This window comes from Falco punctatus, assembly GCF_963210335.1.
Source record: "Falco punctatus genome assembly, chromosome: 3".
NCBI classification, from domain to species: Eukaryota; Metazoa; Chordata; class Aves; order Falconiformes; family Falconidae; genus Falco; species Falco punctatus.
Window position 1 is genome coordinate 36,574,836 of NC_137582.1, and position 13,884 is coordinate 36,588,719.

The window sequence follows — 13,884 nt, forward strand, 5'->3', positions numbered from 1 at the left end:
AGTGTCATTTACAAATCTTGGCAAAAGTTAAGGTAAAACCAATTTCAGATTGTACCCTAAATCTGCTGCTAAATTAAATTTGAAAACACATGTACTATAATTTCATATAAGTCAGGCATATGATTAACAACAGGTAGAACCGATGCCTCTCAATGTACTGCACTCACAATTCTCAAAACTGTAATTTCAGTTATTTTCATTATGAATTGAACTAGAACAAAACCGATGTACATGGAGTACATGTGTAGTTGACACCTTCACCTGCACAGCCTGAGGAGAGATCAACCCTCCCAAACCCACAGAGCTTTGCAATACAGACGAGACACTTAAGCACTTATGTTAATAAACAGGGTTGGACACAGGGCCATAAACACCAAATAAATTTCTCCCTTTGATCTTTATAAAGTATTTCACTAAATCTCCCAAAAGCAAGCAACAAAAATATTACAAAACTGAACTTCAAAGATAGCACTTTTCTCCAATTATCAAAAAAACTAACTTACCTTTCCCTTTGAGCTAAACTTGGCTACTTTAAAGCAGCATGAGTAGCTCTACTGTGTGTTCACAGTCCCATTACCTTGTTATTTTAATTGCTGAGCTAAATTTACATTTAGCAAATTTCACACTTTCTTGAAAGAGAGAAAAAAAATGGCAAGGACTTAGCAACAGATGTATTATAAACATAGTATTACAAAATGCACTCTGAATTTGCAGTGCGCTGTCCCTCAGCTAAGTCGATGATGAATACTTTCAAAGTTTTGTTCAAATTTTTGCACTTGATGTTCAAAAATAATAACCACTCTAACAGTATTTTGCATTCTACTGTACAGAAATTTTGTAGAAAATAATGTCCAAAGAGATCTGTCTTCAGTTCAATATGAATTTAATAGCCAATATGCATAATTCATTTATATGCAAATACAAGTGATATTACTCTCAACATGCAGGCAACTGAAAGGCAGCTGCTTTAAAAGATGCATTCAGGCATCTTAAGCCACTCTGTCCCACTAGTGTTAGAAGATCTGTTGTTGATCCACTATGTTTTCCTTCAGGGGGAGACAGGGAACATTTAAATGGTTCTTTCTGCTACATGTTAAACTGCTCACTGTTTTGGCCATCTCTCTTCCAGATCTTGTTGCATAGGAGAAAAGCCTTCTGTGCAGCCCGCTGTTTTTAACACATGTAAAGGTAAACACAGTTGTTCTTCTGTTCTTCAGGGACTCTTCTTGCTTTTCTGTTGTTCCTTAAGCTCTTTTGCATTACATCTGGACCTCAATGCTGTCAACATTTCTATTGTCGTCAGGTTGGCTCCCTTCATTATTAATCGGTCTCCATCAGCTGGAAAGGGACAAAAATTTAAGAAGTCACAAAGTCTAAGTCACAATCCCTTTAGTGTGCAGTTCTGCTTTGTATATATAAATCCAAATACCCTGTTCATCTCATTTGATTAGAAAGTACTCCGCTTACCAAGGAATCTGATTATGCACCACCAACAAACAAGTATGTTAAACTGCACACAGTACACATGTAATTTTCAGTTATGTATTGCATTATTGAAAAATTTGAAACATTTGCCTATATATATACCTATAGTAAGAACATATTGGAAAAAAATGGCTCATACTATGCCCTCAAAGTCATCTAACAGAAGGCACAGAAGGCACTGGAAGGCATAATTTCTAACATGGCTCAGCATTTTAGCAGTATGTTGTCTACGGTCTGTTTAACTTACTTCTTTAGCCAAAATGATGAATCGGTTAACACAATCTGGTGATTATAATGTAAAAAACCAGAAAGCACTAGGATGTCTAAAATTCTGAAATAAATTATTTTAGAACAGGGAGGAGGCAGTAGAAGTATTGTACCTAAGTTATTTATTTATTTTTGCAAGATGTGCAAATACAATAGCCTTACTCAAACCCATATAATGCAACACCATGCATGGCATCCAAGTTCTAGCCCCATGTTTGCCAGCTACAAGGATTGCAAAGTCTTCCCTTGGAAAATAACCAGCTCTTAGAGAACAAAGAGTTCAGAACTATAGCTCTTGGCATTAGTGGAATAAATTGTTTTGGTTTTATGCTGTGAAAAACATAAAGCTTTACTGCTTAAGTCTTAATACATCACAGTTATAAACAAGGATAGGAAAGACAGAGACATAGGGGAAGGAGAAACAAGCAATGTCAACACTGAAATAACTTGACTTTCCTAAGCAAAATTAAGTATATTCAATACTCTCGATATTTCTACAGATTCACAAAATGTATGGAAGTTTAAAGAAAAGGGGGTAGCATGAATCAATAATAATGAAAATTCTAATGGACTACATGACATATTGGTCCATTACAGCACAGCAGGAAAGAAGATGCTGCCAGAGAAAAGGACAAAAGCAGATTAAAGCCATCTGTTCAGAGCCTAGAATCTGGGCGGCTTCCAGAACTGATGAAATTTCCACCATCAATTCCCTGCTTGCTCACTATAGCCTCAAAGGAACCAAGAAATTTGTTGTACATCAGTTGACCTCATTCTGCAAGTCCATCTGCACATGTATGGTCTCAGCCATATGAGCAGTTCCTTCAAACTGCACAGTAAGTTACATAAGCAACTAAAAGTATTCAACTTTTCTGTTCTCAAGACTGAGGTGCCTCCACCACAGATAACATTAAAAAATTACAGAAAATGAACAGATTCTTACATCAAAACAGAGCTACACTTCCCTGGAACTGGACTGCAAGGTCACACAAGCACGTCCCTACAAATGTAGGCTCAACCCTGAAGTTAAGTAATTTCTTTGATCTAAGATCCACCAGATCCTACTGTAGTACAAAGGCATAAATACACATTTATCTAGACATCAGGCTGTTTGTGACTCCCTTTTTTACTCCCAGCTGCACAACACCTAGCTATGGACCAGAACCAAAAAAATAAAAGTAGCCAAATTAAAAAAAAAAAAATAGAGAAGACAGTTAACTTCATAACAACAGAAACCTGGAATATTTTCTTTTTTTTCCCCAAGATCAAAAATGAGCTCCTTACCAAACATAACATCTACAAGCGGTTCAGATCCATCATGTCTCACATCAGCAGTCACTTCACAGTTTCTATTAGTGGCCTGGATTTTTTTGTGGTTTATGCATCTAAGAAATTTTCTGAAAATATATTTGAAAAATACATTAAAGTAGGTGGTAGATAGAAATTATAGTAAGTATATTTCTAAAACTAATCTAAGTATCTTGATATTGCCAGGCAACAAAAGTATAAACAAAACAGGATTTGTATTTAATATTTGTATTATTTACTTATTATGAAATATTTAAATAATTTCAGACAGGTACTTATTACGAGATGAGTCTTAAAAATACCAAATAGATAGCCCTTATATGCTAATATGTAAAAAGCATACCAAAGTATGCACTTTGTGCATTTCTCTTAGCTGGGTTTGTAACAATAATTTTTTGGAAAAAAAATCAGCAAAGTAATGTAAATTTTTCTTTATACACCAGTTACTTGCCAATGCTTTATTGTTTGGCTCAGAGTCATTATTTATTTATTTAACATTCGGTCTCCTGTAGATTTCTGAAATGCGTGACAGCAAATTGACATTCCAGCAGCTTAAAGACATTCTAAGTTAAGTTAATTAGCTCATTTCAAAAGTAGGTATGTCTGTAAAGCTATTGCAAAATGACATTTTACAATTGTTTGGTGAAGAACTTACATCACTCAAGAAGCACAATTACTTAGATTTCTCCAACAGTTAACTACCAAGATAGAGCAGCAGCTGTTGCTCACTCTCTTTCCCATTATCAGCATTTGGACTAGTGATTACAGATCTGCATGCTCTGCAGCTGAAGGGCATCTCCCTGGGTAGTTTGGCAAAGCTAAATGCACTTGCCCGTAAGCAAAGGTCCACCCTTAAACGCAGAGATGCTCCAAAAATCAGCACCGAATGAATGCTGTGTGCATATTGGTAACGCCATAAACAGAGCCCTTATGACAAACCCAGCGTCTTCTCATTCAGCAGCGTTAAGGTTCTGCCTAGACTAAGTTACAAAGCCCTGATAAATACAAGCTTTCAAGGGCCAAGATCACGCAAGTCAATGCACAGTAAAGCAGACGTTTGGGGAAAGAAGGTTCTCCTCCCGAGAGGTACAACAGATGCTGCCATTTCCCGGCCAGGAGAGAAGCAGGCCTGTGCCCTTCGCCACGCCTGGGCTCTGCGGCAGGGCCTGGGGCACAGGCCGCACTACGGGCACACGTAACCCCTGCTTCTACACCATCCCACCCCCCCAGACAAATAAAATTAAAGGCAAAAGGCTCAGCCCTCACAACGGCCGTGGAGCGTACTGACCCCACGCCCTGGCGCAGGAAGGGCGCTGGGCGCTTCACAGGTTGGGTAGCCGGGCCGAGGCCTCCCCGCCGGCCGTGGGCCCGAAGGCCACCGCACGCCCAGGCCGCCGCCGCGGGGCCGGGGCCGGCTGTCCCCGCGGCCCCCTCACCTCGTGCTCTCCACGTTGGACTCGAAGGGGCAGAAGCGGACCACGATACTCTTCACCGGCCGCAGCACCACCCGGATCCTGGACGCCATCTTCCTTCTGCCCGCTACTACAGCTCCCAGCAGCCCCGGGCGGAGGCGGGCAAGGGGCTCCCGCAGCCGCCTGGGAGGTGTAGGCGGGCAAGGCCGGCACCCGGGGGCGGCGGGGCGGCGGGGCGGCGGCCCGGCCCCGCGGCACCGCTCTCTGCCGGCGGCGGGGCGGCGGCTGCTGCCCTGCGGCCGTCACTTCGTAACCTGAGGCGCTCGAGTCATGCTGTGGGGAGCGGGGGACCAGCTAACCTGTCCCAGCCCCTCCTCTGACTGTAGCAGGGTAGATAACGGTTCGGGGGAAAAAGGCATGCTGTTGGCATGGAACCGACACGAAAGACCTCCGCTGGGCCCTGCAGTACGAGCAGCGGGCCCTTGTGCCCGTAGGACTTGTGCACAGGAGGCTGAGGGCCTGGGGTAGCACTGATGGGAAGCTATAGTGTATAGTATCCATAAACTTCCGAAGCAAGGTGGGGCTTGCTTTCTTTATGGTAAATCTACCCCTATTATGTGACAGTTTTTGATATTTTCCACAATAGAACAGACAAGGATATTAATGAGGACCGGTGAGGAGTAGCCGGTACAGCTAAGGGTACGTTAAGAGGCGATTCTTTGCCGTATATCGAGCAGAAGGGAGATTGTAAGAGGCAGCGCTGTTGGAAGGGTCCCGGCTGCGTGTCGGGGGAGGCCTGGCGGGCAGCGCGGGGTTAGCTGCACGCCTCGCCCGGACGGGGGCCCGGCGCGGTGCGGGCGGCCATTCCCCGCTAGGTGGCAGCAGCTCCCCGGGCAGCCGCTGCTGCGGCCCCGCGGCCCGGCCGTGCGCGCCGCACCGGGACCGAGCGAGGGCCGGGGCCGGGGTGGAACAAACCCAGCAGCGATGGCGTTTAAACGCACGCCGTCAATCTCTACCGAATATTCAGTATAGACCCGTGTTTCCAACCTACAGGACCCGCATGAAATATCTAGCACCCCTCTTAATGGGCAACCTGTTTCGAGAAGCTTACCTTTGCTTATTGGAAAGCCTCTTTTAAAAAAAAAATAAATCACAGTCATTGGGAAAAATCACCCTCTTCGCTGAAATGTAGCCAGGAGAAATTAAGTAGCAAAACTAAAGACAGAGGTGTCAATGTAGTTTTAACGTTTAACGTTTGCTTCTATGGCAGCACTGAAGGAATAACATTAGCTAAAGAATGGGGAAAAAAGAATGATCGCTGATTTTTTGTAAGGGCTCCATTCTCTACACTGTTGCTATGATGGCACTTACTGACTGAAAACTATACATGGCAAAAACAGTTTTATATTTATGCTTACCACATTTTGCTAGTAATTTCATGAAGAATGTTTAGCTTACATTGCACCATGAAATGAAGAGAAAATAGTATTTACTCCTTTCCATACTCCATGTCTGCTTTTTCAAGCTAACTTAATTTTTTGAAATCTGAGTGATTCGCAGTAATGTGAAAGAGCAGGTGTCTGGTCACTGAAAGGTTCTGTGTTCTTTTCCTCCCTTCAAAGAACAGACTGTATCTGGTAAATGAAACCAAGGGTTCCTACTCATCCCTATGTGGAGAAATATCCTGTCCTTGGATGCTACCCTACTTGTTGACCACCAAGCCTTTCTCAGCACTCACACCTCATGACAGGTGTGATGCAATAGTTTTAGCTGATGATAATTCTGGTGAGAGTGCTAACTTTTACAGTTACTAAATTAGACATATGAACAGTGACACAGGTATTTTGAAAAAAAACCACGTTTCTTCATCTGCCTTTAAACCCAGGTGGTGGTTAACCCCAGCATGTTGGACTACCCTCAGTTTATACCAGAGTAACTCCAGCTGACCTCTGAAGCAGAATATTTAAATGCCATTTGAGGAAAGCTGATAACTTATCCGTGAAAGACCTTGAATCGATCTCTCCAGCTCCAGCAGGTAATCTGGGAACTCTCAAATGTCTGCATTTGAGACTGTTCTCTGTGGGCATCCTTTGGAAACTGAATGATTCATGATTCTTCTGTCTGGTGATAATCATACACATTCCTAAAGCATATTAACTGAAGAAGCATAAAAGTTATAATACTATAATATAAACTATTTTAGCATTCTTTTCACCAAGCTGATCTTTATTATAAATGCTGACTCATCCCAAGTCTACAGACTTTCATGTCATTAGTTTCACTGAAGTGTAGTCATGATCATAGATGATTTAAATCATAGATGATTTAAATGTAAGCACCATACATGGCATGGAAAAAATGCAGCCATGTTTTAGACTTTAATTATGAAGACAGGCAGAAAAATACTATAATATTAATAAAAGTAAGTCAGTTTTCCTCTTTTCTCATTGATCCTCCCAGCTTTCTCTAGATCCAGGGAGGATTCATCTGCTTTATCCTGCATTTCTTAGTTACTACTTTCGTTTTCTATAACGTTTTCTGACTATAGAAAGACCCAAATTTCAGAACTCTTGAAATCTAACTTCTCCATAGTTTGGGCATGCCTGCTTTTAGCACCTTGGCTCTGGCTTTTGATTGCTTTTCAGCTCATTTCTTTTGGTGGTCTTTCCAATTCTTCTTCCAAAACACTGCATTGAGGGAGGGCTCTCAGTGCTGCATTTCAGGTATGGTATTACACCTCCATGCGCTTACTCAGTTCTGAAGTCTTGGATCATTATTTCTGCTTGTCCTCAGCTGCTTCCTTCCTTCCTTATTTTTTTCCTGGGTCTTTCTGAGTCTTGTCACAAACATAAAGAGCCCAGAATTCAGCAATCAAAATATCCTACCTGCATATCTAGTTATAATGCTGTGTAGTTCAGGAGTAAAATGTAATGATGCCTTCAGGCAATAGCCAGTACTGAGGAGAAGTGAGCCAACACAAATCCAGCAGCCTGCCTGTTTTGCGCTGAGGTGATGCTTCCAGATGGCCATCCAGAAAATTCTCTTTGAGAAAGACGATGTGCTGGGCCTGACAGGAGAAACAAATTATTTCTTGGAACAGAAAACCACTCTGACAAGTGCAGTATCGTGGAGCATATCTTCATAAGAGCAATGGACAGAGACAGTCAAGATCACAAAGGACTTGTAGGAAGTCATTATAAAATACTAGTGCCACATTGAAGGACATGTTGGGATGAATCCCTTACCAGGCTGGAAGAACATTGCTTATAGTCATAAAAATATAAACCAGTCTGTGTTTTCTGTCTGGTTTTGTTTCTTCCTTTGAACTGAATATTCTTTCACCTGATGTCAGTTAACTGAATTTTAAAAATTATTTCCCAAAAAGAAGAGACAGTAAAGGTCCTTTATTCTCTGAAAATTATAGAAGTCAAGCATAGTTTTATACTAATAGCACTACTAATTTTGCACATAATTTATAAACGCACTATTAGCTGCATGCTGTTAATGTGGTTTTCAGAAATAAAACTAAAGTCAACCAGCAAAGCTGCCACTTAAAATTAGCTTGGTTTATAATTAATTCTGAAGTAGTAACTCTGCATATCAGTTAAGAAAAGCTTTTATGGGGGTGAATAAATAAATTCCCTAGTTGCTCTTTACTACTCTGCAAACATGTATTTCTATTGCCTGAGGTTAACAACTGCCAGCAGAAATGTTTGCCAAAATAATATGCAGCATTTAACTGGCTGAGAACATACTGTGCCAGTTCCTGACTTTTGTAACTTAATTTTTTGAGGATAATACTGAAGTTTTTCAAAGTACACCTTCATATGTGAAAGAGCAAAAGCTTTACTTCATCTGTTTTTCTTCCCTAATAAATACCACATTGAACACATGCAGCTGGCATTTGAATTTTTGTCTTGATTTAAAATATGCAGTTGCTTCCAGCAAAGTTCATTATCATAATAGCACAAGGCACAAAGATGAGTTGAAATGAATGGCAGCTATCCAAGGTTGGCACCCAAGTCCTTAAGGTCTGGAATCAGTGCTTGAAAGTCCAGGTAGATTAAATGTGTATATTTTTACTTTAAAGGGCCTTGCACACAGTGACTCACAGGTCATGGGCATGTTCCCATTTGACAGACCTAACTGTAACAGAGACTTTATCATAATTTAAGAGGGAGCAGATTTCCATAAGTGCAGAATTTGGAGAAAGAATTTGTACTGGAATTTGATCTATATTTTCAAAGACTTCCTGAAGGTTTGTCTGTGCTTTGGATAACTTGTTACAGATTTTGAGGAGCTCAGCAGCATATTGCCATTTGTACCACTCTGCTAAGGGCATGCTTCAGTGTTGTGAATATTGTAAGCTAAGCAGTTTGTTTTTACTGTCTTCTACTAAGAATAGCCATGCCTGTAGATTGATGTCTTAAGTTATTAGTATTGTCAGTAAACTATAATAATACTGCTCAACTGAATGTTGTGACCAGCCAGGATAGTCTCTCTATACACTTGAATTATTTCTATGACAAGAACTTTCACTTGATATTCTACAAGCTTATTTATGCACCAGTTTTAACTTCTATTTTTATAGACTTCACGAAGCTATGTAGGCATTGCATGAATGTAAGCCATAGAACACCTACTTAATACAGATAGAAGTTGAAACATAAAATGTCTAGTCAGCAGACATAAAGGAACTAGATATGAAATTAGGGGGTTTTTACCTAACCATTTTCTGTAACTAATTTAATCTTATCTATTTATTAACATAAGTAAAAGATATCTCCTCAAGAGAGTCATTGTAAAGAATTCTTACCACCTATGCGACTAGAAGACCATATTTCTTTAAACTTGAAAACATATCAACATCAGTGACATGCTACTAAATTTAGTATTGTAATTCCAAAATAAAGGTAGTTTGCATTACTGAGAGGCCATGATAAAAATATTCTCTATTGTAAATTTAAATATGCCACAACATCCTTCACATGAAACTCATTCTGTTTGCAGTCTTCTGCTCAGTTATGAAAAAAACCCACAAAAAAACCCCTAGCAACTGGATGATGAATCTGTTGTCTTACATTATACTAAAATAACAGAGGTCTGCTTGATTAACAGCCTGCATAGCACTGGAAGAGTATGATTCAGTTGGTATTGCACAAGAATTCCAGATGTAATACAGTCAATGATATGCACAGACTTACTGGAGCAATTAGGGGAATAAAGATCTGAGCCATTTTGAAGTACTTGTCAGATTTCTCTTTATGTGATTATAGTCATAGTGTAATAATGACATTATTCTGTACTAATTGAAGTAAGCATGCCAGAAGATAGAGGAGAACAAATAAGATAATGCAGGAGTTGTTACACGTACAGAAGCTACTTTGTATTGCATTGTACATTAAGCTGTATTGCATAAACAATAGTCAGCAGATGACAATTTAGATAGGTATCCCAGGGAAATTATGTTACACAGATGGAATTAGGAATATGGAATGCCACATAAATAGAAAAACTGGTGAATTTTATTTAAGCATATATTACCAGTATACAGGAATTAAGCAAGTATCATTTCTTAAAGCGGTGGTTTTCAACCTGTGGACCCTTAGTCATCTGCGGACTATTTGTAGTGGGTTCATGAAGGATTATTTAAAAAATCGAATTCTTATTGTTGGTAGGCTTCCAGTCAGAATGAAGGAGTCTCAGTCTCCACTTGAAAACTGTGAGGATCCACAGATCAGTAAAGATTAATCTCCACAGTGTAAATGGTCACTGTTCAGCCCTGACAATGTGAGACAGAGGAGCATTGGTTACTAAGCTAGTTCCAAATGATCAGATTTTCCAGACAGGGTTTCTTAATGTTTTTAAAATATCAGAGATTCTTCTCTACATCACTCAAACCAGAAAAATCATGGCAATTTTTGCTTGGTCTTGAATTACTGACAGCATATCCGCATTTCATCCCTTGTTAACTACATTAGGTAAGTTTAACATCCCAGGGCCCTTAGGATAACCCATTTAATTCTTACCTTTATTCACTTTCTTGTGTGAAGTATATACATATTAAACAGAGAATGTGTGAGTCAGACATTTCAAACACTTATGTTTAGTTTCATGCATATAATGCTTTTGTCTACATATTGAATGATCCACATGCTGGATCAAATTTCATTTAGTTCAGTCACATTTTCCTCTTTAGTATTGATTAATAAAGATTATACAGATGAACCAACACTGTAAAACTAGAAATATTTACAATACATTTATTTTTATGCTGTTTTTCTATTTTTGTATGTATTGGCAATGTATAAAGATAAAAGATTAATTCATAAATTAATTTATAAATATAATTTATTTTTCAAAGATCATTTCTAGTAGTAAGCAAATTCGTCTCTGCTTATCAAAGCCCCATTGAGAAACTTAGTGAAAATCAAGCATTTGTGACCAGGTATTGCCATACTAAAATAGCTCTACAGAGATTCAAGCAAATATTCAAACGATATTCACTTCAAAATGAAGGCAGAGGAACTGTGAAGTTAGCCATGTTTAGTCAATCTCCATCATGCCTGCAATGAGGGAATACATTCATTTACTGTCTACTGCAGTCCCTCCCAACAAGTCCATATCACTAAAGAAACAGTAAAACAGCCTTTCTGAAAGCAGTTTTGTGTTGCAAAATGCATCAGTACTGTGTTAACTCCAAGTACAGTAACAATTAATGAGGATTAGATGATACAAGCTGTCCTTGTATATGTGTCCCTTGTACAATGATAGCTGAATTTATTGGCAATATTAGAACTAAGGTGATGTCTGACCACTCATAACCGTGCTACAGGCACAAACCAGGCTTGTCTCTGCAGACACTCCATTGTCCACACTAGTAAGAAGTTTTTGCCATGACTGCACAGAAGAGCACACCATTTGAGAAAGGCAGCAGCGCTGATGCCAAACCAGCACAGAGTAACTGCTCAGAGACCAATTCTGTCTTTAAGCAGCAAAGGTATTCATTTCGCGCAGCGTTGGGGAGCTAGCCGTTTCACACCGGACAAACTAGCTCCAAAGTTTTCAGTGAAAAGTCAGGTATTTTATACAGTTTTTAGCGAGAGGTTGCACAACATCTTTACATACATACTCATTTGATTGTGACACCTAATCATTCCATTCACAATAGGTGGGATCTAGGAGGGGTAGACTCATTTTTCTTTGTTCAATGATTTCCTAACTTGATGGTCTCCTTATCTCCTTCAGGTGCCCACCTTATCTTTTCTAATTATTCAGAGTACATTCAGTGGAACCTTTTCTAATTATTCAGAGTACATTCCTTTCTCAACACAAACAGAGCATCACCCGCAGCATTGTACCAAACTCATCCTGACTAATCTTTTGAAGACCTTGTTCTGCTTCAGCGCACAGCAGAGGGAACTGCCTGCAGATTCTCCCAATATGTTTACGACAGTAGACAGCTCCAGTGGAATAACTGTGATGAGACAAAGGTCTCTGCCTCCTTACCTTCTACTGCCCATAGTAGCTAACACCGCTGCTGTGCCTTTTGTGGGGCTTTCATGAAACTGTCTATAATCAAGCAGAGGTAACCTGTTCAGAGGAACAGATTTCTTCTCCCAGTCTTATACAAATATATATATAATCTATTTCGGTTATTGATTTGTGGTATTTGATAGTGACACATTTAAATTTTAAATCCTCTGCTTCTTGCTGTCTTAATAAGGTGCTCCTGCCTCGCCCTCTCCAGGAGCTTTTAGGACAGTTGATATCTATAAACTCTAAAGATGTGCAGGAAGTTTCATCTCATTAAAGTGCTCCACGAGTGGAAATTTCTGTATTCCCTCTTGTGATTTTTGTTCACAATTTCCGACCTTTAATATGGGTGTTGTCTCACCAACATATTGCATGCCCCTGAGGAATGTACTCAAGTACATCACAGGACTCATTTGGGGATTTTGACTTTGTGTTATACACCTCATTTGCTATAAAAGCATTCTCACCTGTTTATAGATCACTGCAATAGCTCAATGAGTAAAACCATTCTTCTAGAAAATCAGGTTCTGAGGAAATTACTTATATTGCTTTCAGACACTGCTTCTCTACCGTATTTTTCACTGTACTTACATCAATAATGCAATTTTTTACTCTTTAATGGTACAATTCCTCAGTAAAGACCAAATATCTTTAGGAATATCATAGCTGTTGGGGTTTTTTTCCACTGTCCTTATCACACCTGTGGTTCTGCCTGTGTCATGTTGCTAAGGTTTCTGGAAACTAGGTTATGATTCATCTTCTTTCTCCCTCTTAGAGCACCTCCAAGAGGTTGAAAGGGGGTCATAAAATAAAAATACAAATGAAGGAACAGCTACCCAGCTTCCTAACCCTACGATGCTTCAGAGTCCACATACTTAAAAGTGTTGAGACATTGTGGACATGAGATGACAGTAGGTTTGCAGGGCATCTCATTGCTCCTTTGCAAGCCAGCACTTCTGGCCTCAGCAGTCTCTCCTGGATCTCCTGCTGCTAGATATTTATATCAACCAGTTGGCACCATGTTAGCACAGACTCCCTCTGCTCACGAATGCAGCCCCAGCATAACAAATTCCACCTGAGCAGCTTGAAAGCTGCAGGTTGCTAAAGAGCCCCCAAACTACCATCCACCATCTAACAGCAGCCAGCAGTTTCCAAATTTGTTGTAAGTCCTTGGAGCTAGTAACTACAAACATTTATCATTTTTCCCATCTAAAGAAATTAGACTGCTGCCTTCTTATCCTAGAAATGCGGGGAGGGCAAATAAAAGGAGGAAAATAAACTGAAAGGAGTCTCACAAAGGCAGATGGAGCCAGAAAAAAGTTGTACACAAAGAAATACAAGTCTAAACCATTCTTGATTCTCTGTGTGGCTAAAATTTCACTTTACAAAGAGAAATGGCTGATCAGGATTCCGACCCTCACCAGAAATTTCCTGAAGCCACTAACAAATTCACTAACACTGCTAATTTTTGAGTGACACCACACATTCTTGCATAAAAAAGCTCTTTCTATCAATATCAGGTTTAAATATATGCATAACTGGCTCCACATTACAGAATCACAGAATCACATAACGGTCAGGGTTGGAAGGGACCTCCGGAGATCATGTAGTCCAACCCCCTGCTAAAGCAGGTTCCTCTAGGGCAGGTTGCACAGAGTCACATCTAGGTGGGATTTGAATGTCACCAGAGGAGACTCCACAGCCTCTCTGGGCAGCCTGTGCCAGTGATCTGTCACCCTCAGAGTAAAGAAGTTCTTCCTCACATTCAGGTGGAACCTCCTGAGCTGCAGTTTGTGCCCATTGCCCCTTATCCTGTCACTGGGCACCACTGAAAAGAGCCCGGCCCTGTCCTCCTGGCGTTCACTTTTAAGGTATT

The 13,884-nt window shown here is 40.2% G+C and overlaps 1 protein-coding gene across 1 annotated transcript; it reads right to left on the bottom strand.

Moving 5' to 3' along the window:
• Nucleotides 1–866: 866 nt before the first annotated feature.
• On the bottom strand, nt 867–4,654 carry MRPL53 (mitochondrial ribosomal protein L53). The gene is made up of 3 exons (XM_080380248.1): nt 4,497–4,654; nt 3,037–3,149; nt 867–1,338 (listed from the first exon to the last, which is right to left on the bottom strand). The coding sequence occupies exons 1-3, from the start codon at nt 4,583–4,585 to the stop codon at nt 1,214–1,216; spliced, it is 327 nt and encodes a 108-aa protein (XP_080236374.1). The 5' UTR covers nt 4,586–4,654; the 3' UTR covers nt 867–1,213.
• Between the last annotated feature and the right edge of the window lie 9,230 nt (nt 4,655–13,884).

Coding starts and splice junctions, on each gene's coding strand:
- MRPL53 (XM_080380248.1), bottom strand. CDS start 4,585: ATGGCGTCCAGGATCCGGGTGGTGCTGCGGCCGGTGAAGAGTATCGTG. Junction 3,150..4,496: donor TCCAACGTGGAGAGCACGAG/GTGAGGGGGCCG, acceptor ATATATTTTCAG/AAAATTTCTTAGATGCATAA. Junction 1,339..3,036: donor GCTTGTAGATGTTATGTTTG/GTAAGGAGCTCA, acceptor GTCCCTTTCCAG/CTGATGGAGACCGATTAATA.